Raw genomic sequence first — 27,082 nt, 5'->3', positions numbered from 1 at the left:
AGGTCTGAAAGAGATCATGCCTCAACCAAGTAAGAAAAAGTAACTTAAAAGTAACTAAAAAGTAACGTAAGCATTACTTTTCATGAAAAGTAACTAAGCAACACAATTAGTTACTTTTTTGGGGAGTAACACAACTCTTCACCGCCATTGACGAGATATCTCGTCAATTAAGAAAAAACGCTTCCCCGCCAATGACGAGATTTTCCGTCTTTCTGCAATACGCATTTTTTTAAACCCGGAAGTATTGCCCTATGGCAAGCTGCTGCATGTCCGTGTCTGTTTTAAAGATCGCTCTGAATGGGATCTCTATGAAAAGTCTGTCACAAAAATGGAATTATTTCTGCTTTTTGCTCAAAATGTGGTGTTTTTGCAGAAACCAACCCATATTCAAAAGCTGATTACAAAAGAACTACTGAAGGTAGGATGAAACGTTTTTTTTTTTTTTGTTTGAAAGCAGAGGGTCTGTTCTTTCATTTGGTATATTGTATGTTTATATATTTAAAGAAGAACATTTTCTGGAAGGCATTAAACTTTGGTGAAAATCATGAAAAACGCTGGCGCTGGCTGGCAACTTTTTAAAAAAATGCTGGCGGTGAAAGAGTTAATATTGTAATGCATTACTTTTAAAGGTAACTTCCCCAACACTGGTCTTCAACTTGCTGATAGTAATCAATCTGGTAGGACTCACAAATGATGTTTATGGATGAAGTTTTATAATCATTACATTATAGTGTAAGCCCACAGTGTGGCTTAATAGAAACAACTTATTTTTTTTACAAAAATCTTACATATCGCGCCTTTAAACACGTCAGTTTTTTGGAGTTAATTTGCCTGTAAGGAACTATTTGAGACTCACCATGAAGGCCAGTTTAATGGTCTCCAGATATCTGAAAGGTCTGCAGACCACAGACAGAGCGATGACATACTCTTTCACGTCCATCACCCCATTCTGAAAACATGCAATCCATATACAAATAATGTAAACAACACACAACCGATCATCATCAGCGGCAATTATTAGGTTCAAGCAAAACAAGTAACCTCCTCAAACAATGAAAAGATGTCCTGGACTGCTTTTGTCATGGGTTGGTTGAGGTACCGAGCAAAAGCCTCCACGTCAAGTTTGCTTTTGGCCATCTGATGGACCTTGATGGCTTCCTCATGCAGGACTTGATCTGTGACCCCTGTCTTCAGTCTGCAACGTAAAGCCCAATGCATTGCATTTACGCATTCCGAAGACACTTTAAACCAAAGCGACTTGCAGTGCATTGAATCCATACGTTTTTATCAACATGTGCGTCCTTTTGCTAATGCAATGATCCTTCGACTGAGTTAAATGAACACTAGAGGGTGCTATGCTCACTGTTGCAGCATCAAAGTCTCACTTCCTCTTACTATGAGCGTGGTGCTGCCCGGCAGAAGGCTCCGTTTAATTTTTCATCACTGTGCCATCACTGAACGTAATGACCGTTTACACTTCGGCTCTACTAGATCAATACTGTGATGTGTAGAGCCGAGGCCTGGGGATGAATGTGCTGATAGATTGAATGGTTAGATGACTGATTCCCCCCCATGACCACAGGCTAAATCTCATCACAAAGATGTCATTCGTTGTTAACAGAGCAACATATCTTTCAAGCTAGAAAATAGTTTATGCAGTGGATCATATTTGGCGATGGTTTCAAGACGCATTTACGTATTCAGAGAGCCGGCTGTACTTTATACTCACCCTAAACAGCGCACCAGTCTGGCAAACTCCAGCAAGCAGGTGTGTCGGGGCAACCGCAGAGGGCCTTTGGCCATAGCAAGCTTGCAGTCCTCAAAAGCGTAATCGATGATGGGCAACCCCAGTGCTCTACACACAGACAAAAAAGCACTGATTGAGACAAAAAAAGATCTCTTATATTTATGTTACACCAAGTTTGACTCTCCCAGGGGACATAATTGGGATTTAGTCTTGGATCATGCTAAAACAATATCAATAACAGAGCACATGCTATTCGTTTCAAAATAATACATCGGCTACATATCACCCCTTATATCAGGACCCAAAACTTATATCAGGTAATTATGTTCACTGTATTTGGTCTGGAAGAAAGTTGCAGATCACTTTGGCAATATTTTGGGAATGACAATTGATGTTGATCCTTGCTCGTTTATTCTAGGTCTGCCAGCTGGTATTGTTTTGAATAAATATCATAAAAGACTATTTAGTATTTTAACTTTCACTGCAAGAAATAACATTTAAAGTTCTGGATAAGTCAGAAGACCCATTCAATAAAAATGCAATAGCCTCTTGAAAGAACTCATCCCAATGGACTTTTTGACATGTATAATACATTCTTCTACAGATGTATTTAAACTGATATGGACACACTATTTGGACTGTGTTTCTCTCACTTTGGACAAGTGCTTATCTTTCTTGAAAGCTATTCCTGTGAATGTTGATCATGCATCTTCCCTCGTAACCCATTTAATTTATTGACAATTGATTTGAGAACTGTGCATTTAAGGTCTGCTTGAACTGTTGTTCTTTTTTCCTTTTAGTATGCTCTCCCAGCAAACACAGAACGTTACCCTAACATTAATTTTTGGTTATCGTTTGGTTATTGTTTTTGAAACCAAATAATATTATTCTGGGAATATTTTTTTTAGGTTTTATTTTTGCACCATAAAATAATGTTCCCATAATGTTGCAGGGTGGTTACTTTTAAAGAACGTTCTGTATAAGTTATTTTTAGGTTATTTTAAAAGTAACCACCCTGCAACGTTATGGGAACGTTATTTTATGGTTCAATAAAACAGAAATAAATAACCAACTATTAAAGAACCTTCTGTAAAAGTTATTTTAAGATTTATTTTTTGGTTATTTATTTGGTTTTTATTGAACCATTAAATAACATTCCCATAATGTTAGCGTTTGGTTCCCATAACGTTATTTTTTAAGGTTTTAAGGTTTTTGGTTAGCCAGGAAAGTTTTCTTTACAGAAATGGAATATTATTTTTAGGTTAGTTCAACGTTCCCCTATCGTTATTCTAACATTACCGTAACATTAGAAAAATGTTAAACTAACCTAAAAATAACGTTCTCCTAAGTAACATTATCATAACATTATAGGGGAACATTAAACTAACCTAAAAATAACGTTCTAACTCCGTAAAGCAAACTTTCCTGGCTAACAAAAAAACCTTATATTACATAATGGGAACCAAAAACTAACGTTAGTAAATTGTTTTGGGAATAAAGAACTGTTAGCTGGGTTGTTCATTCTGTTATAACAAAATAGACAAAATTAAAATAAATAAAAAACCTTTATAAAAAAGGACTGATGTTAATTGCTTTATGTTTATTGTTGATATGAAGATGAGACTACTTTTATAAATGGATGAATTTTGGTGATGCTTTACTGAAGACAGTGTTGTGGGGTGACTTGTATCCTTGACTGGATACAGGTTTTAAAGTAACAATTTGTTTTTTAGCTGGCCATGACATGAGTTGACTGGATTTGACCACACAAGAATGGTTAAGTGAATCGGTCATCTCATATTAATAAGTTTAAGTGAATTAGGGCTGTAAAAATTATATATACACACAAATAAAACATTTATTACATTTATACAATATATAAATAAAAAAAAAATTATATACATAAATAAACATTTTCATTTTTATACATAGTATACATTTAAGAAAATTTGTACGTATATAATTTTTTATATATATGGTATAAATGTTAGAGATTTTTTTATACAGTATATACATATACAGCAGACTTTTCTCCCTGTTTGCAAAGTCAGGGAAAACCAGAGTTTTTCTTTGTCTGTATTAAACATAATAACAATGCAAGTTGCCTCTAAAAAAAAAACATTTGTCCGGCTGCTGTAGAAACATGGCGACTTTCCATTTAATGGGACCTGCATGTATGTAGATAATAACGGCTAATTCTAAGAACTTAAACTTAGACGCTAACTCTGAGGAACTTAAAACTTTACAGTTAATTTTGGACGGTCTTTATACACCACTGATAATACATATACAGTATTATACACACTGCACCTTTAAACGTGTGTAGACTTTTTAAAATTATATATGTGTGTGTGTGTGTGTGTGTGTGTTTGTGTGTGTGTGTGTGTGTGTTTGTGTGTGTACCTGATAATTATCACGTTGTGGGGACCAATTGTCCCCATAAAGATAGGAATACCAGTGTTTTTGTGACCTTGTGGGGACATTTTGATGTCCCCATGAGGAAACATGCTTATAAATCAAACAGAATGATGTTTATTGAGAATGTGAAGTAGCAGAAAGTTTTTTGTGATGGTTGGGGTTAGGGAATGGGGTAGGTAAGGGGAATAGAATATACAGTTTGTGTGGTATAAAATGCATTACGTCTATGGAATGTCCCCACAAAACATGGAAACCAGAATGTGTGTGTGTGTGTGTGTGTGTGTGTGTGTGTGTGTGTGTGTGTGTGTGTGTGTGTGTGAAAAATATTTTCTTAAATGTATACATGCATGTGTGTATTTATATATACACATAATAATTACACAAAATGCACACACAAATACATTATGCAAACATAAACTTTTATTTTGCATGCAATTAATCGCAATTAATCTTTTGATAGCCCTACAAGACATTTAATAATGATGATAAAGCATGAGAGTAAACTAGTTATAGTGAAAGTGCAAAAATTGTGCCTCTTGAAGGGATAGATCACCCAAATGATAATTCTGTCTTCATTTACTCACTGTCAAGTTACAAACCTGAATATATTTACAGTTTGTAACCAAAAAATTTTTTTGAGCACCATTGAATTCCATAGTATATTTCCTTCCTACAATGGATGTCAATGGTGCTCCTGTTTCCTGCTTGATGACAAATATCTTCTTTTGTGTTCAGCAAAACAAAGAAATTCATACAGGTTTGTAACAACTTGAGGGGGATTAAATAATGACAAAATTTCATTTTTGGATGAACTGTCACTTTAAGTCCCGTGAACAAGAAGTCGCAATCAACTTTACTTCTGTATTGTGGAATTGATTGGATATAGAAAATGGGTTTCGTACAGAAATAGGGAGACTGACAGGAGACTGGCAGTTGGAGGGGCATGTTAGCAGATGCTCCACCCAAACCATCAAGCTGATGTCATCGGAGAATGATCGCCACAAGAGGGCAGAAGTACATTTTCAGATTTTGATTTTGGTTTATAATTACCCAAACAGATAACTTGTTTATAAATGAACATTGCATTGCAGGTGTCACTCACTTGGCCATAATTCGCCTCACATTGCTGGCGAACAGTGCAGGATCCCTCTTTTCTTCTTCTGATGGTGTATATGTAGGGAGATACTGGACAGACCAAATAAATACATTTATTTATTCAGATCTGTAATGTCAAAATACATTTTATCTTTTAAATATTATCAGTTTTTCACAAAGCTCTCACCTCTATTTCGACAGGATTGTGTAACTGGCACAGCGTGAGCCATAAAATCTTAAATCTAAAAGAAAGATATAGGGATTTTGGTTTTTAATTCTGTATATACACACAGACATGACATGCAGTCCACACCCAGAGGATTGATGTCAGGTGTGGTGAGAAAGTTCAGAGGTCCCTAGGTTTGGTCACTTCATATTTCACCCAAACAAAAAAATAAATTAATAAACATATAATAAATAAATATGAAATGTATAAAAATGTGAAAACACAGCTAAGGTCATTTTTGTGATTTCTTTTTTTCTATATAAAATCATCCTACATAAAGTAAAGAACATTGTGTGAATATATAACATTAATATCTTTAATATTGACTAAGTAAGGGCACATCAAAGATTACAATCGAAGTTGGATACATTTATGTTTGACCCTCTAAATGAGATTGGGGCATTTAAAAAAAATTATAAAAAGCTCATTCCCTTGCCCCAAATTCCACTTCACACTTCACAAACTTTAACTCTCTTAACTCTTTTTGGAGTGAAAGTGAAATATGACCCAAAAATGTCCCAGACAGGTTTTGTGATATTCAACAGGCTAAAACATACTGCTGTTTCTGGCATTACTGTCAGATTGTGAGAAACAAACAAAATGAATGAGGTGAATAAGTCCACAGTACTAATAAACTCACGCTCCAGGCCCCTGCCACGTCCATGAGATCGTGTCCTATTGAGAGAGTGAGAAAAGAAGGGCAGTGAATAGGTTTGACATCACAAACAAAAATCTCCAACAGTATCCACCTAAACAAACAGGCCAAACAAGGACACTCCTACCAACGACCTGCATACTCCAAAAGTGACTTAACCGCATCTTGTGTGATACCATCACCTTGGCTCTAAAATCCTCAGCTAAAAGTTTTGTGGGAGTCTGAACAAAACCTGCTTGCTGTGTTTGTATGATTTATGAGTAAAGATAGACAAATACACAAAGGTTTTAAAAGTGAGCGGACAAAGAAACAATAAGATGTGTTCGACTGATCCAAAAGTGATGAAATGTTTGTTCTGCTCTACATGCAAGTCAATGGGCTGTGAAAAGGCAGCTGGATTGAATAGAGAAACATAATCTGCTCCGGACTTGAAGTGGGAGTGGCTTAACATTGAAAGCTTAATAGCACACCCTGTTCGGGTGGACGGCTTACCATCTCATTCGGATAACGCAAAACCACAGGCTGTACGGGAACTCCGGGGATGAACGCACCTGCGGGAGAGGAGAGAGAAATGGGAATGAGAGAGTGGCAGGGCTTGTATTGTGACCGCATTCCACCATAGAGACTGGGTGTGACGTTAAAACATGAAACTGAAATATGATTCCTCTGCGGGTTTGAACTCCAGTCTCTAAATTCATTAACCTCTTAATGCATTTAGGTAATTAATTCATAACTTTATTACTAAACAATGATTGTTAATAAAAAAATGTACTTCATTACTTTAAAGGTGCAGTGTGTCAATTTTCAAATGATCTATTGACAGAAATGCAATATGAAATACATAAATCTTTGTTTTTAGTGCTGTATAAAGACCTAACAAAAATAAACTCTAATGTTTTTAGTACCTTACAATGAACTGTTTTTATCTACATACACGCATAGAGAAGCTACGGTAGCCACCACAGGACAAACATTTCATTGTCTGAGACAACATACTGTAGTGAAAAAACGCGCTCTATAGAACAGTTTGTCCATTTAGGGCTTCTGTAGAAACAGCGGTGCAAAATGGCGACTTCCATTTAAATGGACAAACTGAGCATGTTTTATAACTATGTTGTCTCAGACGATGACATGTTTGTCCTGTGGTGGCTACCGTAGCTTCTCTATGCGTTTTGAAAGGGAGGGGTGAGCCATAGTGGTCTCACCACTAGAGCTTAAAATCTACACATCTTTAAAGGTGCAGTAGGTAGAACACTGTGTGTGTATTATCAGTGGAGTATAAAGATTGTACAAAATGAACTGTAATGTAAATACACCACTGATAATTTAGTTATGTAATATTATATTTAGGGCTGAACGATTAATTGCATTTGCAAATAAACCGCAATCTAGTAAAACACAATTTTCTAATCGCAAGGACGGCGATTATTACACTCTGGTCCCGTGACATGTGAGCGCCATCTGCAGAGGAAGCCGCAACTCTGTACACTGTAGGTTAACCTTTTGTAAAATGGCTCGAAAGAACTGGACACTGCAGAAACTTTAGTGCCAAACCAAAGACAAACAGTAACTTTACCTGAATTGTGTGGGACTACTTTGTCTTTTAAAAAGACAAAGGTATTGCGCTAAACCTGTCTTACTAGCGCTGCTACCTCACGGGGCAACTCACAAAAACATCACAAAGCCATGTATGACAGTGGCATGTCAAAAAAGGAGCAAGCCTTGCATTTATGGTGAACAACGCATCAATTACGGTGGTAGCAGCACAGCTCAATATATGGACAAGGCTTGTGTGCGTTTGCATCTCTTGTGTGTGTATTTGTGTGAGGGAGAGTTAAAGTGTGTGACTGTTTTGTGAGAGAGACAGTGTGAGCGTGCGTGCGAGAGATAAAGAGAGAGAGTGAGTGTATGTGACTGTTATTTGACGGAGTAAGATAGTGTGTGTATAATTAAATGATATGTATATAATGTATAATGGTGATTAGTGATGCACCGATGTATCGGCTGCCGATATTTATCGGCCGATTTTTTATGAATTTGAAACCATCGGCATATCGCTAATAGCACGAGAAAGGCCAATACCGATTGTTTATTAATTAAATGCATAAAGAAATCCATTATATGTAAAAACTTTGTTAATGTTGTTAATAAAATAAATGCTGAATAGCAAAAACCACCTTTGAAGGTTGTCATGCTGTCTTATTATATTTGTTTTAGCTTAATTTGTGCCTCTCTTATTATGTTGGTCAGTTGGATGTTAATAAGATCCAATCCATGTTCAGTAAAAATAATTTGATGCAGAAATAAACTAGCTTATAGACCAACTGTATATTGTATACAAGTGTTTAATATCGGTATCGGCCAGAAGTTGTCTGTTTAAATCGGTATCGGCCAAAAAAAAATCCTTTAAATCATTTAAAAAGTGCAGTCCACATGTTTACATATCATATGTTTATCATATGAGTGAGGTAAAGCAAGATTTGTTTTTATATTTCTGCACTTTAGTATATGTGATTTACTAACTTTTATATTAATGTTCATATCAGCACTGCTTTATCTGGAAATGATAAGTACTGCATGTTTACAACAAGTCTGGAAGTTCAGCAAATCATTCAGTATACTGTACAAGTGTGACTGCAGCATAGGACTAAAGTAAGTGGGGAAAATGTCATTAATATCAAATATCAATTCATGCATCATTTAATTTAAACAAATAACCTATAAGCCTTGCCTTATGTTTAATCTATCTAATTGTGTATCGTGTATTGCAATTAAACTCTGCATACGCCACGTTTTAATATGATTATAGCTGTATTTATATCTTATGGATTATGTGCTTAATCACGATTTTTTGATCGTAGTATTCTGTAACATGGGACGAAGTGTATTTGCAATATTTTCAAAATGCTGCTGACGTGTTATCTGGTGCACACCAGCTTTTTTTGCGCCCAAGCTTCGTTTACAGTCTGAGGGAGACGCACGCTGTAAGTTTGAAAAAAAAAACACACCTCGCAAACATGTCTGAGGATAACACATCAGCAACGTCCCAGTCAGCAGCATCGTACGTCGGCAAGTGTCATTATTTTCGATGCTTCAACACATTCTAACTGACACACTGATGTCACATGGACTACTTTGATTATGTTTTTATTACCTTTCTGGATATGGAAAGTATACCGTACATAGATTTTCAATGGAGGGTCAGAAAGCTCTCGGACTAAATCTTAAACATCTTAGACTGTGTTTCCAAAGACGAACGACGGTCTTACGAGTTTGGAACAACATGAGGGTGAGTCATTAATGACATTATTTTTATTTTTTAGGTGAACTATCCCTTTATGTAAATGTCATAGGAGTATGAGGAGATCTCGCGATATACAAGATTTCTCGTAGAGGTGAAAAGCTGGCTCGCGATTTTAGCATCAATTTGAGTTTGAGGCAAACCTTTTAAAGTGCGTGCATTATATTACTCTAGCTGCGTTTCCATCACCCTGTAAAATTCCACATATTGACATTGCAAATTGAAAACACGGCGTAATTTTCACGAAAACTCCCATATATCGCAAAAAAAGGTTTTATGCTCGCATAAGGTGATTATTCAGGCAAATCGAAAAAGGTGTATTTCGCACAACTGCAATGGAAACAATGCAATTTTCAGGTCACCTGATCATTATTTGAAGATGACGCAGTATGTATTAAAACCTTCCATAAACACCTCAATATGCTTTCCTTGCCAATAATTTTTGGATAATACTCCTACATCTCATTTGATTTAAAATAAAGTACTATTACCTCTAATAATACCCTTACATCTCCTTCAGTTAAAAATAGTGCCTAGTGCGGTGCACTCAAAAAAATGATTCAAGCCCTTCTTAGAAATGACACATTAAAATTGTGTTCAATAAATGAAAAATACCTCATTAAGAGCAATAAGTATATATATTTAATTAGTATAACACAAAATAAATATGTACAATAATTTATTGATTTCTTTTTAATTGCGTTAACACAATTAGTTTGAGTTTGGGTTCTGGAAAAAGAATTTCCCAGCATGCTTTGCATGCAACTGCTTTTGGAGAGTCATTTTTTTAATTAAGTGTTATTTTATGCATTTTTAGGTAAAGAGAAAGACTTAATAGTGTTAATGTCCGTTTATCTTATTGATTTAGAAGCGTTTGTGTTATATTTTTTCAAATTGTTTGGGTACCATCGTGCAGAAGAGTGGCGCTTGTGGTTAGGTTGTGGATGTGACATATTTCTCTCAATGAGCATTAACAGTGTTTATGCCTGTTTGGAGATCAGTCTCTTCTCACATGCTCATCCAAAGTATCATATGTTATTATTATTAGCATGCTAACATGTGCTTATGCTAATTAGTATGATATAAAAACGTTATATATAAAATAACAGAATTGAGTTCTCCAGACTACACTACATTGAGTTATTCAAACTACGCTAAATTGAGTTATTCAGACTAAACTAAATTGAGTTGAGGCAACTAATTTAGTATTCCCATTTACTTTAAATTGAGTTGGACCAACTCAATATATTTTTATTGTGTAAAGCAGTTTTTTATGAGTTAGGGGTACACATTCATATTGGATGGAAATCCTGCCCACAATTTTATTGAGTTAATCCAATGAATCATTTTTTTGAGTGTGGAAGTGATATTAGTAAACCTACCAACACAGTCAATGTGGTGTTTGGAATGACTTATCGCAAAAGAAAAAACTAAGTTTCAGTCGCATATCATCAGTTAAGGGAAACGGCATCCTTTCGCATTGTTTTCTGTTGACATTTATAAAACAACTGTAAAGTTTGCGCAAATCTGTATTGGAAACACCGCTATTGTCTTTAACTACATGTGCTTTTTTTGTTTGGGTTTTCAATACTGTTGATTTGGGAGCTCATATATTCAGGGCTCCAGACTGCCACCAAAATTTGAGAGTGTGCCACTGAATTTTACATACAGTCGTACATGTGCAACCAGTTAATTTGACCCTTATTTTGTGATGTGACACTGAATTTGAAACAGCACATGGTACTTTCTGCATCTATTATCAAAGTATTTATTAGTATTACAGTGGAAATTAGTAGAAATGTGATTATTTGGTTAGCATGTTGATTTACGGTGTGTGCCCCTAAATTTTCTGGTTGAGCCCCTAAAATTTTCATTTGGGGGCCACTGTGCTCCTAGTGAAAAAAGTTAGTCTGGAGCCCCAATATGTATGTATACATTAATGAATTTTAATTTTCATCAAATTAGCACAATTTCTATTTTCTTCCCTACACAGTAAATTTGCTTAGTGACCGCAGCTGTCAAGCTTCGAAAATAAAGTTAATCACAACTTTTTATTATTCAAATGCCCTTCAGCTTGCAATTGGGAAGACCTTATTACATTTAGATCATGAATTTAGATGTATGCCTTTAGCAGACGTTTTTATCCAAAGCGACTAACCGTGCATTTAAAGTAGCCTATATATTTATCAGTATGCGTGCTTCCTGTGAATCGTATCCATAACCTCTGCGTTGCTAACACAATGCCATACCAATTGAGTTACAGGAACAAAAGTTACCTGCTGCTACCACTGCACTTCTAAAATCTTCAAATGAACTGGACATGAGACTGCAAATGACATTTATAAACAACAGATGTGACCTTAAATAAACTCATGCAAATACACAAACCACCTTTCTAACTCATTTGCATCTTTCCCCATGAAGAGCGACAACATCCTCAGATGTTGAGGATCAAACCCTTCACAAATTCATAATATTGTGCATGAAAAAAGTATTTATAGTCATTCAATGAATGCAAGGAAACATCAAGATCAACGCGCATTATGAGTGAATAGAAAGCTTAGCGCAGTGTCAACATTTCTGAATGGTTTAGAAAACGCCAGAAATCTTGGCATACTTTCAAACTCCATCTCTTGCCTTCTGGCTTATGTTTTGAAGCGTTATCTGGCGGCAGGTGTTGTTTGGTACAGTAAGAGCCCCCGAATTATAGGTTGTGAGATGGCCAAACAAGAAAAAAATACACAAAGAGAAAAGGGGTGGGGATTAAGAGAACAGAACCGATAGGGTGACGGACAGTGTAGGGTGGGATTTGGGGTGAATAGATCACCGTACTGCACAATGTACACAGGAAGAGGAAGCCGACACCAAATCTTTCAGCTCTGCAGACCATGATGAGCCACAGATTAGAGAGAGAACAAAGAGAGAACAAATACACACATAACAGAGTAAATATTTGGCCAAATCTTTGAGGGCCATCCTCAATCAAATCTCAATCTCTGGCACACATTCTTTCTGAGCATAGATGTGTTTGTTTAGACAGCAGCAGATATCAGGTGTGGAAAGAGAGAGTGAGTATAAATACATACCAGGTTTAAATGCGATGAGACTGGATCTGTTAGTGCATGTGCCCTCTGGGAATATCATGATCTGTGAAAACAGCCAACAGTCAAAAAAGAAATGCATCACTTCACTTCAAAGATCCTTATGGAAATATAGCGGTGCTAAATACAGTGAAGTGCGCGAGGCAGAGATGCTCATTGGCTGTGATTTACCTGAGGCCACTCGCCGGCCGAACACGCCCTGCGTCTGATCTCCTCCACGGTCTTTCTCCTGGAATTCTGATCCGAGCGGGACACAAACACGGGCCGGATGAACTTAACAAGGGCTAAAAAAGAGGGAATAATGACAGAACAGATTTAGATGGAAAGACAGCAATAGAGAAATACATCATCAATCCTGTGTTAAATGCCTTTTTTTCGGATGAACCCAAATTAAGATATTTTGAGAAATGTTTGTAACCAAACTAATCGTGGACCCTATTAACTTCCATAGTAGGAAAAAATAATACATTGGAAGTGAATGGGGCTAATGAACAGTTTGATTACAAACATTTCTCAAAATATCTTCCTTTGTGTTCATCAAAACAAAAAAAATTTATACAGGTTTGTAACAACATGAGAGTCAGTAAATTATTTTTTGGGGTGAATTAACCCTTTAAGGCTCCCACACACTACAAGATAATTGAGTTGAATTTGGACCGATTTCCCCCCCTTACGACAATCCAAGGTAAAGTCCCGAATGCCTTGGTAGTTGTAATCATTATCTTATCCGATTTTCCTAATGTGTTGTGTGTTAAGAGTGATTTCATCTGGTCTGAAGCACATCATGACCAATTTCAAATCGTAAACGGTCAGAAATCCCCTTATATGGGGGAAGGCCCGAGAAAAATGCACACACACGCTGTAAATTGTCACATTGCACGAATAGATACCCATATAGACCGCAAGGTGATGAAAAGGAAAGCTAAGCTTGTTGCGATAACATTCAATTTCTTGAATAATGTTACATTTCTGCTCCAGCACGCACTGGCTCACTTCAAGCACTTCATTGAAACAAGTGCATTGCCGTTAATTCAAAAGTAAAAATAAAAGTCACACGGCTGCGTGTGCATTGATAAGCGATTTATCACAAGCCCCTTATTCAAAAAAATTTAAGCTAATTCAAAAGTGAAAGTAAAATGCTCACGGCTGCTTCGGCTTTCATAACCTATTTAACCCCTGTTTCCCCATCCGGTATCCGATACCGTTTGTCACATGTTGATTATCCTTAATGGAATCATAACAACCGCAGTCAATGTCTCTCACATTATGGATAAGATTTTAAAAACATAATTTAGTGTGGCAAAGCCTTTGAATGAAATACATAAAGTGTTGATAACATATCTATAATTTTTCCCGTTTAACAACACAAATATTTGTAATTCTACAAAAAACACCTGACTGTAGACACATTTGATGCACAGGACAAATTCCTATTAATACAAACAGAAACAACTTACAGATGAAATGTTTATATGAATACTCACTGCCCCACACTGGAATGTCTTTGCTCTCCGTTTTCATCACTACAGATGCCATCGTCATGGTAACGGGGATGGCATCAAAATAGGATGAGTGAGGGGCCACGGTAATAATGGGGGCTTCACTGGGTAGAGCCGGCCGTCCCTTCACATGGATCCAGTGGAACCCTCCGGAAAACCACATGGCCCTCATGATGGCCTTCAGGGCCAAATCCACTAACCTAAATGAGAAGAACAGAAGAGTTCATGTTACAAATGCAAGGAATCACAAGCATCTCATGCTGATCAGTTTTCGTGATATCTGAAATCTATTGGCGCTTTTCCATTGGATAGTACTACACGGTTTGGTTTGGGTCAGGTCTGCTTACATTTGGGGGCTTTTCCACTGGTTGCAGTACGTAGAACCAAATACTTTTTTAGTACCACACCCTGGTTGGGGTTTCAAGCGACCCGAGCAGATACCAAAACGTGACGCGAAAACACTGTAGATCACTGATTGGTCTGAGAGAATCGACACTACTAGCGTCATCGCTATAATGTAAAAGATTCGCTTTACCTTCATGCTAGCTTGCGCTGTCTCGAGTAAACCTGTTGTTATCTGTGCTTTGCTGTAAGTTCCCAAACTCCCTTTTGGCAATGAAAAACATCCACAGGTTGAGAATCAGGAACACCATGACGTTTTTTTCCATACTTGCAGTTTGTGGCGGCACATTCGCGACGCGCATGTTCGCATATATGCTTAAATGCAACTTAAATGAGGCTCAGCGGAGCGCGTCGACTGACGCCACGCGTGTTTGTACCGAAACCGTCATGTGAGACAGAGGTAGTGATAAACGTAATGTGCAAACATCTATTTGTGATGGTCAATTTAAATTTTGTGGCGGACTGAGGAATAAATAAATGAATGGGGAGGTACAATGCTGCTCTCACTTGTATGATGTCACAGCAGTAAGCAGCGCAAATATAACGACACGCCTATAATCCCTCCTACTCCGAAGTGTTACTAAACTTGATTGAAAAGCTAACCAAGTCAAAGTGAGGTAAGCTGAGATAAACCAAACTGTGAGGTACTATGTGATGGAAAAGCGCCATACGTAGGGTGTTTAAATTCAGTCACCTAAGAGTTTAAAGAGCACCTATTATCTGATTCACGATTTTACATTTCCTTTGGTGTGCAAGTGTGTATTTTAACGATATGTAAAAGGTACAAATCCTAAAGTACAAATTGAGGCGAGTTATCATTTCCAACGTAAATCTCTTTTCTTAGACTACAACAAACACACAGATTCTAGGCAACAGTTTAATTCCTCGGCCAGTTGACATGGACACAACGATCATTATTATTACTCCGCCCGCTTCCGACTCACAGCCTGTAAGTAGTCTGTTTTCATATTTAAATAATTTACCACGGACTAAACCATGAAGTTTTGAGCAATGCAGAGTAGCGCTTGTTGTTTGTCGTGTCAGCAGATAACAAATTCAGACATGGTTTTAATGTTTAGAAATCCTTACCTTACTAATCTGTTACGTCCTGCTCAAGCTGATCTGGCCAAGTTGATCGATCAGCTTGGTCATCTGCATTTTCTGGATCAGATTCAGCTCGTATTGATAAGATAGTAAAAACCATATTAACTCCTGTCAGTATTGCACTGGAAGCTAATCCTTTAAACATGGTAGGAAGCGTCACATTTCCGGCTGACAACAGCGGTATTCAGGCCAATCACAACATACTGGTTAGCTGGCCAATCCGAGGACACAACGCCTTTCAGAACGATGAGCTTTGTACAAAATCCACGCGTTTCAGGAAGGCATGGCATAGAGGAGCAACAATATACGGCATGTGGAAAATAGTGTTTTTTGAAACAACAAACCATGCGAAGACATTGTATTACACCAAATACACAAAATAACGTTGTTTTTAGCAACGTAATAGGTGCTCTTTACTTTGGCTATAAGCGAAAGGGTTTGAAAAAAGCCTAAGATTCCCAGCTTGCTTTTCTTCATTAAATTAAACTGCTATAAAAGAAGTGCAATGTATTGTGAGTCTGTCGTATGTGTGACACACCCACGCCGTGATGGTTTCGCACCATTCAGATCTTCACACGTGTTTAAAACAATCATGGGCTCTATTCCACCATCACCTGACAGTACAAAAAGCTTTTTTTAGCCTTTCATATTATCTTCTGTGTCTTTCTCAATGTGTGCCGAGGTGTGGGAGTCATCCTTATTCGACCTACTACCGGTGTATGTTTAAAAGACTGTGTATGAGTCATGCTAAAATATTTAATTCCTGAGGCATGCAATGATGGCTTGGATTTTGGCCGAACTGAGGTATTTAGTTGCATTGAGAGTACATCTCCAATACTCACCATCTCCACCAAGACAGAGGCTCTACCGCGTCCTCAGAACGGCCGACGGTGGCCACAAACGCGAAGGGCCAGGCCAACAGCATCATGAACGCTGCAAGCAGCAGTCGCACAGGGAGAAGCGTCACAGTCATCACGGCTATCTGCGAGAGACAGAATTTAACAGTTAAAAATCCAAACTATATTCAAGTCAGTCCAGCTTTGCACATTGCGGGGTTGCGATAAACAGGAAGCACGCATGGTATGAAGCTTCAACAGATATGGGAGGAGTGGTTCGACACTTACGAAATATGCAGTGAGACCACATTAAAGAAAGAGCGAGACAGATCTAGGAAAGCATTGAGATTTGAATTACACCCAGCTAGTTATCTGGTGGTCATGAAGGTTCAAACTGAGGTTTAGCTGCTCTCAACAGAATGATCGCTAGATTTCAGAGAAAGAAAGTTTATTTAATGGTTATATTAAGATGTCTACTTAAAACGCTCTTGAACAAAGTTATCATGGTTATAGATTTATGACTTCGCTGTAGATAATGATCTAAAACTTAAGTCAATGCTTACCATGAAAAATAAGGAACCATGGGGGCTTTTTTTTTTAAAGAAATAGTACACCCAAATATGAAAATTATACCATAATTAACTCACACTCATGCCATCCCAGATGTATTTCACTTTTGTCAACCAAACACAAACAAATCATTTTATATTAAAATGCTGTTATGTTATCTTTTTATCTGAAACAGTCTGCAGATGATCATTATGTTTATAATGTTTTATGCAGATTTTGTTGTTGAAAAACGTGCATATTTAAATGCCTAGGTGAAAATCAAGTGTTCAGTCCGCCAACAAAAAAGCCACTGGTGTAACATTGGCTACAACATGCTAATAAACGATCAGTTAGATTAAATTAATTGTAAACTTTAAATCTGCATTTACCATGATGTGAAAAAGGGTTGGCCCTCTTCCTGATTTTTATTTATTTTTTTGCATGTTTGTCATGCTTTAATGTTTCAGATCATCAAACAAATTAAAATATGACTCAAAAGATAACGCAAACACAAAATGCAGTTTTTAAATAAATGCTTTTATTATGCAGAGAAAACAAAATCCAAACCCATATGGCCCTGTGTGAAAAAGTGCATAACTTTTAACTAAAACATAACTGTGGTTTATCACACCTGAGTTCAGTTTCTCTAGCCACACCCAGGCCTGATTACTGCCACACTTGTTCGCAAACAAGAAAACACTAAAATAGGACCTGCCTGTCAAAGAGAAGTAGACCAAAAGATCCTAGATCATGTTGAGATCTAAAGAAATTCCAGAAGAAATAAGAAAGAAAAGAATTGAGATCTATCAGTCTGAAAAAGGTTTTAAAGCCAATTTTAAAAGCTTTGGGACTCCAGCGAACCACAGTAAGAGCCATTATCTACAAATGACGAAAACATGGAATAGTGTAGAACCTTTACAGTATTGCCTGGCCAACCATAATTGCCTCAAGAGCGCAGCAACGACCCATCCAAGAGGTCAAAAAAGACCCCACAACAACATATGGTGGTGGTAGTGTGATGGTGTGGGACTGTTTTGCTGCTTCAGACCTGGAAGACTTGCTGTAATAAATGGAACCATGAATTCTGCTTTCTACCAAAAAAATCTGAAGGACAACGTCCAGTCATCTGTTCGTGAGCTCAAGCAGAAGCGAACTTGGGTTCTGCAGCAGGACAATGATCCAAAACACACCAGAAAGTCCACCTCTGAATGGCCGAAGAAAAACAAAATGAAGACTTTGGAGGGGCCGAGTCAATGTCATCCTTAATCCTATTAAGATGCTGTGGCATGACCTTACAAAGGCAGTTGATGCTCATAAATCCTCCAATGTGGCTGAATTACAACAATTCTGCAAAGATGGGTGGACCAAAATTCCTCCACAGTGCTGTAATAGACTCATTGTAAGTTATCACAAACGCTGGCCCAACCAGTTATTAGGTTTAGAGGACAAGCACTTTTTCCACACAGGGCCATGTTTGTTTGGATTTTGTTTTCCCTGAATGTTGTGTTTACTTGTGTTATATTTAAATTTGTTTGATGATTTGAAACATTAAAGCCTGACAAACATGCACAAAAAAAAATCAGGAAGAGGGCAAAAACTTTTTTTTTACGCTAATAATTTCATCTCAGTTTCACTTTGCATGATCAAGGCTTTTCACAAATTCACTGTATGATTTAAAGGGGACATTTCACAAGACTTTAAGATGTTAAAAAATCTTTGGAGACCCCAGAGAACGTATGCAAAGTTTTAGATCACAATACCATATAGACAATTTATTATAACATGTTAAAATTGCAACTTTGTAGGTGTGAGCAAAAATTTGCCATTTATGGTTGTGTCCTTTTAAATGCAAATGAGCTGATCTCTGTACTAAATGGCAGGGCTTGCAAAATCGCTAGCCCGACATCCCAGGGTTATTGTGAATTTTTGTAGGGCTACCAAAATGTATCCCCGCCCTGCCCTTTGGGTTAGGGATGAAAATATATGTAAATCTTTTTGCATCCTCTCAGATTTAGTTAAGTAATTAGATTTAATTAGCCATTGTCTTGTCAGTCATTACTATCCTCACGTAACAAGCAGTGGGGGCTGGTCAATAGGGAGTGCTGGGGCGCCGCCCCCCTAAAGTTGGCCAGAAAAGAAAGCTACTTTAACATGTTACAAAAAAGTTAAATATACAATGCAAATTAATACAAAATAAAATTGTTTAGTTGTACCTTTTCACTGTTATCATTTATTTATAAATTAAAAATCAAAACCGAGTTTTCTGTGTGTGCGTCGTGTTTGTGTGTCTATGTAGGTCAGTAAAAAGGGTAAAAACATGTGACCTGAGGCTGAGCTCTAATTGGCTGGTTTCGGATCTGCCCTGGGGCGCAGGACTGTGCGCCCCAAACCCTCCCATTTATGTTGTAAGTGAATCAATATTGTTTTTTATCTCTTTGACCACCTGTGATTGGATCGTTCTCAGAGTCTCATAACCACGTTGCAGATTGCCATGGAACTGCTAGCTACAGTACTGATCAGTGAAAGTGAAATACCTTGAGATGAAAGAAAATATGATTTTATGCTTACAAAATCACCCTTTACAAGACGTTTAGTTGAAGAATAAATAAAGGATTTAGGAGCTTCAACTTTTAAACCACAATTTCTCGTCTAGATCCAGTCCTGAAAGCGTCAGCGTGACCTCATGCAATACGTCATGACGTCAAGAGGTCACAGAGGACGAACGCAAACCATAATTTAAAAAAGGAATTTCACTGTTATTATAAATCCTTGGGAAAATGCGAGATAATGTATGTACATATTACACTGTGCAAGTGGTTTAGGCCATTTTATTAAAAAAATCTTAAATATTGTGGCTTTAAATATCTTAATATAATGCCCTTGCTTAATATAAACACTGTCTGGGAAACCTCACCATGGAATAAAAGAGCCATTAGGACAAAACACAAAGACATTATGCTGCTTTGGAAAACAAGAACACATTAAGGAAAACAGAGAAGAGGAAACAGGAAAGAAGCAGGAAACAAATGTCAAAGAACCATGTTAACTGATATTATCGACATCTCCCATTTGTCCCACAACGGTAGTCTAATGCCACTTGATATGGGCTTTCTATACAATATTAAAGATGAAACCACTAAAGCATGTTGTAGTTCCGTTCCTAGATGCTCAGAATAGTTGGTAGCTGTGCTTTATTGACATTCAGTACACATATACATATATACATGTCATTTACTGTACATCTGGCAGACACTTTTATCCATAGGGGCTTCAATTATATTCAAGCTATACATTTTATCAGTACATGCATTCCCATTTCAACTGTTTCCAATGGAAGCGCAGCGCCAGCAGCTGCTGGGTTTTGTCCAGCTCCGAGAGTTGAAAAATATCGATAACTTTGGGTGAAAAGCTCAGCTCGTCAATGTCACTTTTACTCGGCCGTCCAATCACAATGGAGGAGGGGGCAGGACAAATATCACTAAAAAAGCTGCCGTGTTTCAAAGATTTGGTGTGCACACCCCCTTTAGAGTTACTAGCCCCACGCCCTGCCAACAGAGCTACAGAATGGGCTTTATTGTTAATTATTAGTTTCAAAATAGTTTACTATGTAATTATGGTTTTGAAACAATGAAAACAGTCAGGTTTTGTGCATTGAAATTGTTCCTGCCAGATTAGTAGTAAGTGTGTCACAAGAACCAAAGACAAAATAGAAGAAGGGGAACGCACACACTTATTAATGAATATTTAATCTGCCTGAGAGTATGTGCTTCCAGTTTCTAAGAAAAATCCTCTATGACTCATGACGTAAAAAGCCACCAGTATTCCAAGAGCAGGTTTTTCCACCTTGCTCATTTTGCAAAGGCTGGAAAAGGTTGTTCTGCATACACGTCGTGCCCTCGCAAATATCTTCCCTGACTGGATTGATTTTCACATCTTGTTGAATTTATTGCCTGTTGGCTATAAAGCAACTTGTTGAGGTTGTCGTAGTGAGATCAGGGGTAGAACGGAGCATCTCTGCTGAGACGGTTATTAAATGTGGATGGCCTTACACCGGCGCTTCATTAGAAGAAGATGCACAGTGGGTGGGACGGTGCGGTCCGTTTAGTGTTTATTTATTAATCTGATGCGGCGTCAACACCTGCAGCCCGCCCTGACTGAGAGATCAAACTGATCTAGAGGCTGAGCCGATGAGTCTCTTGGGGAAAGGAGGAGAGAGACGGCAAAAAAAAAAGGTCAATGGAGGGGCAGGGCTACTATAAACTGTATGTTGTAGTATGGCATACAAAAAAAAACCATTGCTTACACTGTCAAAAATAAGGATGCAAAGCTGTCACTGGGGCAGTACCCTGTAAAAAAAGGTCTTAATATGTACCATTTAGGTGCAAATATGTATCTTTAAACTACCAATATGTACCTTTAAAGTACTAATATGCACTCTTTGGTAAGGTGTACCTTTTTGAAAGGGTACTGTCCCAGTGACAACTTTTGTACCTTTATTTCCGAGAGTGTATGGCAAACAAAAAGAAAGAGCCACAATAATTTGCTAAGAGCCTACATTATTTCCAAATCCACTAAATTATGAATTGAGGCACACTCCTGGTCCACACTATGGGGTCCCATTAAAACCCCCACTTTCCTCTTCAATTCTATTTTCCATCTGCTGTTAGGATGAAGGAGGAGGGGAGTCCCTCTAATCACTCATCTTTAGCTTTATAAAAGTCCATGTGCACTAACCTGTCCTCAAGCTTTTAACACCACTGAAAAGAAGTGCTCTTAACTACACCCAAGAGGAGTCGCATCACCTGCTTTGAAGTGCAATAAAATGAGCAAGAACCTGATTTAAAGAAATGCAGAAATCCTTTGACATGGTCAATATTTCTATTATATATTTATATATAAAAATTATATCTATTATATTTTCCCATGATTTACTCACCCCCAAGCTGTCCGAGTTGCATATGTCCATCGTTTTTCAGACAAACACATTTTCGGATATTTTATAAAATGTTTTAGATCTTTCTGTTGATTAAATGTAATGTTACGGGGTCCACCCATAGTCCACAACCTTCAAGTCCAAAAAAAGTGCGTCCATCCTTCACAAATTAAATCCAAACGGCTCCAGAATGATAAACAAAGGTCTTCTGAGGGTAATCTGCACGGTGTTGTTGTAGAAATATCCATATTTAAAACTTTATTAACGAAAAATAAATACCTTCCGGTAGCGCCGCCATCTTAGTCGCGTCCGCATTCAGGATGAGAGCTTACGCAGCCTACGGAGGCTACTCTGCTGCTGCTCTGTGCCCCCGCCCTCCAAATTTGTCATACGTCACTAAGAAAAGTGCGTACACTACGCTAATACTCTCTCCTGAATGCGGACGCGACTAAGATGGTATATTAAAAGATGATCTTTTAAAATATGTTCTGCGTAAAGGCCGAAGTATAGTCAATTTTTTACGTGTACACGAGAGTCCGCTTACAGTGGGTGTGACACAATTTTGTACTGTACGCGCACGGCCAGATATTTGAAACCCCAAAATGCGCATGTGAACTTCTGTGTACATGACAATCAAATAAACTATACTTTGCAAGGCTGTGCATTCGACCGTGCGCATACAAACGTACATGTAAAAAAGACTTTCCTTTTGTGTGTGCAAACAGAGGAGGTGTCGTAGGACTGTTGGATCATGCTGGATAAAGTGATTGCAATCTCAATCACTCATGTTTAAAGGGCCAATGACTCTTGAATCATTTAGACTCTTGCCAGTAAATTTCAATTACAAGAAATTCTTACTGAGAGAGCTACACACTCATTCCCTTTAGGCTCATCGCGATCATAACATAAGCTTTAGTCTCACTTTAGCGAAAATGCATCCTGAAGCTATAATGCCTCCAAAAAGAGTGTCATTCTGAGCTCATGTTACAGTAAAAAGCACCGAGCTCTCTTATTTTACGACATTTTATGAAGCAATGGCATTATGAAATATAGCAAAAGTGCTTTCTAGGGGTTGACGGATGCAAACACATGACGTAAAAGCAGACTTTCGAAGTCTACTCATTACCACTTTATTCATTTCTGCCACATGTGATGTCTTAGATGTGAATGAGAATGATGATGTTTGATAGCCAAGAGCTTTCCAGTCCAGTAAGTATGGAGCTTCCACACATTAAATCTTTTATAAATTAAACAATCTGGACTTTCTTAGGTTGCTCAAAATATACAATTGACAAGAAACACAAAATATCTAGGCCTGTAATATATAACATCGTGCATAACAGCATCACATTCCATTTATTGTTCGGTACAATGGCTTAAGGATCGTTCAACTTCCTGTTGGGCAAGAATGAAAATAGTAGCTAGTGGAGCCGAAATATCCTCCTAGTCAATGACATTCTGACCTTATCTGGTTTATGAAAACTAACCCCTTATAGTATGTATACTCTACGTTTCTCTTCAGCTGCTAAAATAGGAGAACAATAGTGTATTCTGTCATCAGATCACTGGACTTTATTAGCAAATTATTTATGTGCGCCCCCATGCCACAAATAACAGGAAAAGCTGAGAGATACAGATGACAGTTAAACTGGGAGAGCAGGACTATCACTTATCTCTCATTTCTCTTGTAAAAAGTAGAGATGGGACGGTATGAAAATTTCATATCATGATTATAGTGACCAAAGTTATCACGGTTATCAATATTATCATGGTTTTGTTAAAATGAGATGGAAATGTTAAAAAAAAGTAAGTTTTATTTTTGAAAATCACAATTTTATATTTTATGTCCCTGAAATTATTTCTTTGGTAAAAAATAAATAAATCTGTCTAATATGTTTACCGTGAATTAATACAATACATTATCCCTTAAATGCCTTCTTGTGCAAAAAACTATGCTGCATTTGCGCGCCTGTGTCAAACTGATTCTGGCTGGACAGGATTTACCGCGAGATTTCAAAATTATGGTAATCAAACACGGTTGTAATGATAATTACATTTTAAACGATAATACTAACCGTCAGGACATTTTATCTTGGTAATCGTAAAACCGGTAATCGTCCCATCCCTAGTAAAAAGGAGTGCTTCTCCATTTTTCTGATTAGTTAGATTTGGTTTGTATGCACCGGTTGTGTCAAGTAATATATTAACACAAACACCCCAAATTATGCCAAACTATTGATAAAGTAAACTTTAATCAAGTTCGATCAAGATGTCAATTTGTAGCACAGAAGGCTAACACAGCTAACTGGATCCCTGGGGGATTTTTTGTGAGGTTTTAGGCTATATCCACACGAAGCCGGTGCATTCCCTATCCGATAATTTTTTTCCTTGCTCTAAAAAAATAATCCGTAAACACGAAACCACTGAAACCGACTGAAAGCGGTGTAGTATATATGCCGGACCAGTATGGGGCGCTGTAATTCTGCCACAGATATACACTATACACGGAGAAGAAGACTTTGAGCATGCGCATAGCCAACGTATGGTGTTGTCCATTATCGCTTGTTGGTCACCACAATTGCATAGAAGCAATAGATTTTGCTGTAATAAAGCTAGTAGGCTTTAGTAGCTTCTGTAGCACGAACACAGTCACGTAATCCGCCGTTATTGTTGTTGCTGTTACGTGCGACGCTTCCGACACGTGATGTGATGACGTTTTCGCTTCACAAAATATACGGATTGGCTGTACAGACGAAACCGCAAGGGTGTCCGTTTCAGATTTATCCACTTTAGGACCCGGTTTCAAAAAATAGCGGATTCAGTCTCCCAAAACGCCGGATCCGTGTGGATGAAACGCCAATACGATGACAAATGTATACGTATACAGTGATACGCATCTCCGTGTGGACAGCCCCTTAGAGATGCAGTAAAATTTGCCATTTGGTTAACTAGGGTTGTGCCGATAGACAATACTATCATCTATCAACTATAGTCAGACATATGGCCGATAGCAGGCCTTTATGATGAGAGTTGGCATGTTCGCCCATTATAGTTTTAAATGATTAATATCATCATCATCATCGTTTCACATTAACATGCACGTTGCCTCGGATCTCTGACATTTCCTTGCACTAGAGGTTGTTATGCGCGCAGGGGGTTAAAACCAGCGAGTGAGTTATTCCCGTTCCCTGGTACGCAGGAAATTTCAGAGCACCTGGACTTTAATGACGCGCTAGAATCAGTTTTAAGATGATTGCGCTCATGACAGCGTTGCCCTTAGAGTAAATCAGCTTCTTTTTTGGTCCACCAATCATGTGGTTGGTCATAAATAGTGCTGCACAATTAATCGCATCGCAATCGCAATCGTGATGTCAGCCTGTGCAATTATATGACAGCAAAATGTTGCAATTATATTAAATAAATAAATGTGTGGACTTGTTAACACAAACTTTCTGATAACAGTTTGACGATTTTCCTTGCCATTTAAAAAAAGAAAGAAAAGAACAAAAAAGGCATTGCACGTGTGGCATGAACGTGTGTGGCGTGCGTCGTCACTTGTGTGTGCGCAGCGTGGAAATACCAGAGCGAAGATGGATGCAGGGGAGATTGACAGTGATCTGGTCGCAAAAAAAAAAACTCTACGTCTGTTGTATGGCGGTATTTTGTATTTAGGATTATTGACACTGAGCAGTTGCTACATCACGTGGCAATACGAAAACATTTCTAGTTTTACAAATACACATTTAAGCATTATCACTAAACTGTGTGTGGATTTTCCTTAAAACCCATCAAGTTGACTCATGATACCATTTAATTATAATCGCAACCACACATCGCAATATTAGCATCAATAACCGCAATGGGAAAAATGACCCAAATCGTGCAGCCCTAGTCATAAATCAGTAAAAAAGCAACAAGTGAATAAATGAGTAAACTATTGCCTCACCCCACGATACTATCCTGTATTGCGATATCACAGGCTGCCGATAGGACGATCTCGCAATGGGGCATATCGCTAAACACCTGTTGCGTTGTAATTTTTAACACATCAGAGACTTTGTTTCATTTTAAAACTAAAATTATTTACGCACAGGCAAACCTCAAACATGTAAGGAATAATTGACGACCATTGAATTGACGACCATTGAATTTGTCCATTGAATTTTAAGAAAAATAATGCACACCCAAGGTGGTAATGCGGAACAACGCAAAGTAGTCAATTATTTCGCTTATACCACGGTTAACAGAAACATTGCTCTGGTGCCTATTTTTAAGACATTTAAAAGGTTAGGTGTGCGGTTTACAGAAAAATAATCAACACCCATGGAACATTTCTCAGCCAATCGGAATAAAGCATTCAACAGGCCCATGGTATAATAATTTTGTAAACCACTGCATGCTGTAAGTAAGTAACCTTACATTATGGGTTGTTTCAACTTATGGGTTGTTCCTAATCATACACTGGGTCATTTCAACCCATAGGAGGACAAATTTCATGTAATGTAGGGCTGCGCAATTAATCGGAAAACTAATTGAGATTAAAATTACGTGTGAAATAATTACATAACCGCAATACGCCCTAATTACAGCTGCCCATTTGTGCTCATTTCTGTGTGTAATGCCAGTATGTTTGGGCACCAAATACAATGGTGAAGCAGAGATTTTATCTTTATGATAAGTTAAAGGTGCAGTGTGTAATTTTTAGAAGGATCTCTAGAAAGAAATGCAAAATAATATACAAAATTATATTATCAGTGGTGTATAAAGACCTGTAATAATGAACCGTTATGTTTTTATAACCTTACCCCGGATTTCCACCGACTGCGGAGCAGCTGCAGATCAGCTCCGCTGCGTTACGTATCCGCACTCTGCCGTCCGCCAATACCCACCAGTTCCGTTTTTGTTGCAGAGCGGCTGCGTGCTGAAGTGACGAGGTCTCGCAAATTCACGTGATGATCGCGCGATACCTAGTTCTGTCTCTGCCCATTATGCCGTTGAATTATGACGTTTTTACAAACCAGCCCAGATCACAACTAGGCATGGGCCGGTATAAGATTCTGGCGGTATGATAACCTTTAGCAAAAATACCACGGTTTCACGGTGTTGCGGTATTGCCATTGCGACACTAAAATTTGTTATTTTCAAATGCCAGGTACAATAAAGCCTTTAAATTATAATATGCTTTCAAAACATATATAATATTTTCGTAATATATA

The 27,082-nt window shown here is 37.7% G+C and overlaps 1 protein-coding gene across 1 annotated transcript in view; it reads right to left on the bottom strand.

The window, feature by feature from the left end:
- The window catches only part of lpcat1 (lysophosphatidylcholine acyltransferase 1), a 36,004-nt gene that overhangs the window by 3,541 nt on the left and 5,381 nt on the right, over positions 1 to 27,082 (bottom strand). Inside the window, exons 2-12 of the mRNA XM_065294507.2 lie at positions 16,391 to 16,530; positions 14,028 to 14,242; positions 12,715 to 12,827; positions 12,529 to 12,589; positions 6,634 to 6,692; positions 6,127 to 6,161; positions 5,448 to 5,502; positions 5,268 to 5,350; positions 1,730 to 1,855; positions 1,042 to 1,195; positions 857 to 949 (exon numbers count right to left, since the gene is read on the bottom strand). Of these exons, the coding sequence (XP_065150579.1) occupies positions 857 to 949; positions 1,042 to 1,195; positions 1,730 to 1,855; positions 5,268 to 5,350; positions 5,448 to 5,502; positions 6,127 to 6,161; positions 6,634 to 6,692; positions 12,529 to 12,589; positions 12,715 to 12,827; positions 14,028 to 14,242; positions 16,391 to 16,530 (1,134 nt within the window). The remainder of the gene's footprint in view (positions 1 to 856; positions 950 to 1,041; positions 1,196 to 1,729; positions 1,856 to 5,267; positions 5,351 to 5,447; positions 5,503 to 6,126; positions 6,162 to 6,633; positions 6,693 to 12,528; positions 12,590 to 12,714; positions 12,828 to 14,027; positions 14,243 to 16,390; positions 16,531 to 27,082) is intronic.

Source organism: Paramisgurnus dabryanus, chromosome 19 (assembly GCF_030506205.2).
Source record: "Paramisgurnus dabryanus chromosome 19, PD_genome_1.1, whole genome shotgun sequence".
NCBI classification, from domain to species: domain Eukaryota; kingdom Metazoa; phylum Chordata; class Actinopteri; order Cypriniformes; family Cobitidae; genus Paramisgurnus; species Paramisgurnus dabryanus.
The sequence above is the reverse complement of the archived record's forward strand: the minus strand, read 5'-3'. Positions and strand labels throughout refer to the sequence as shown.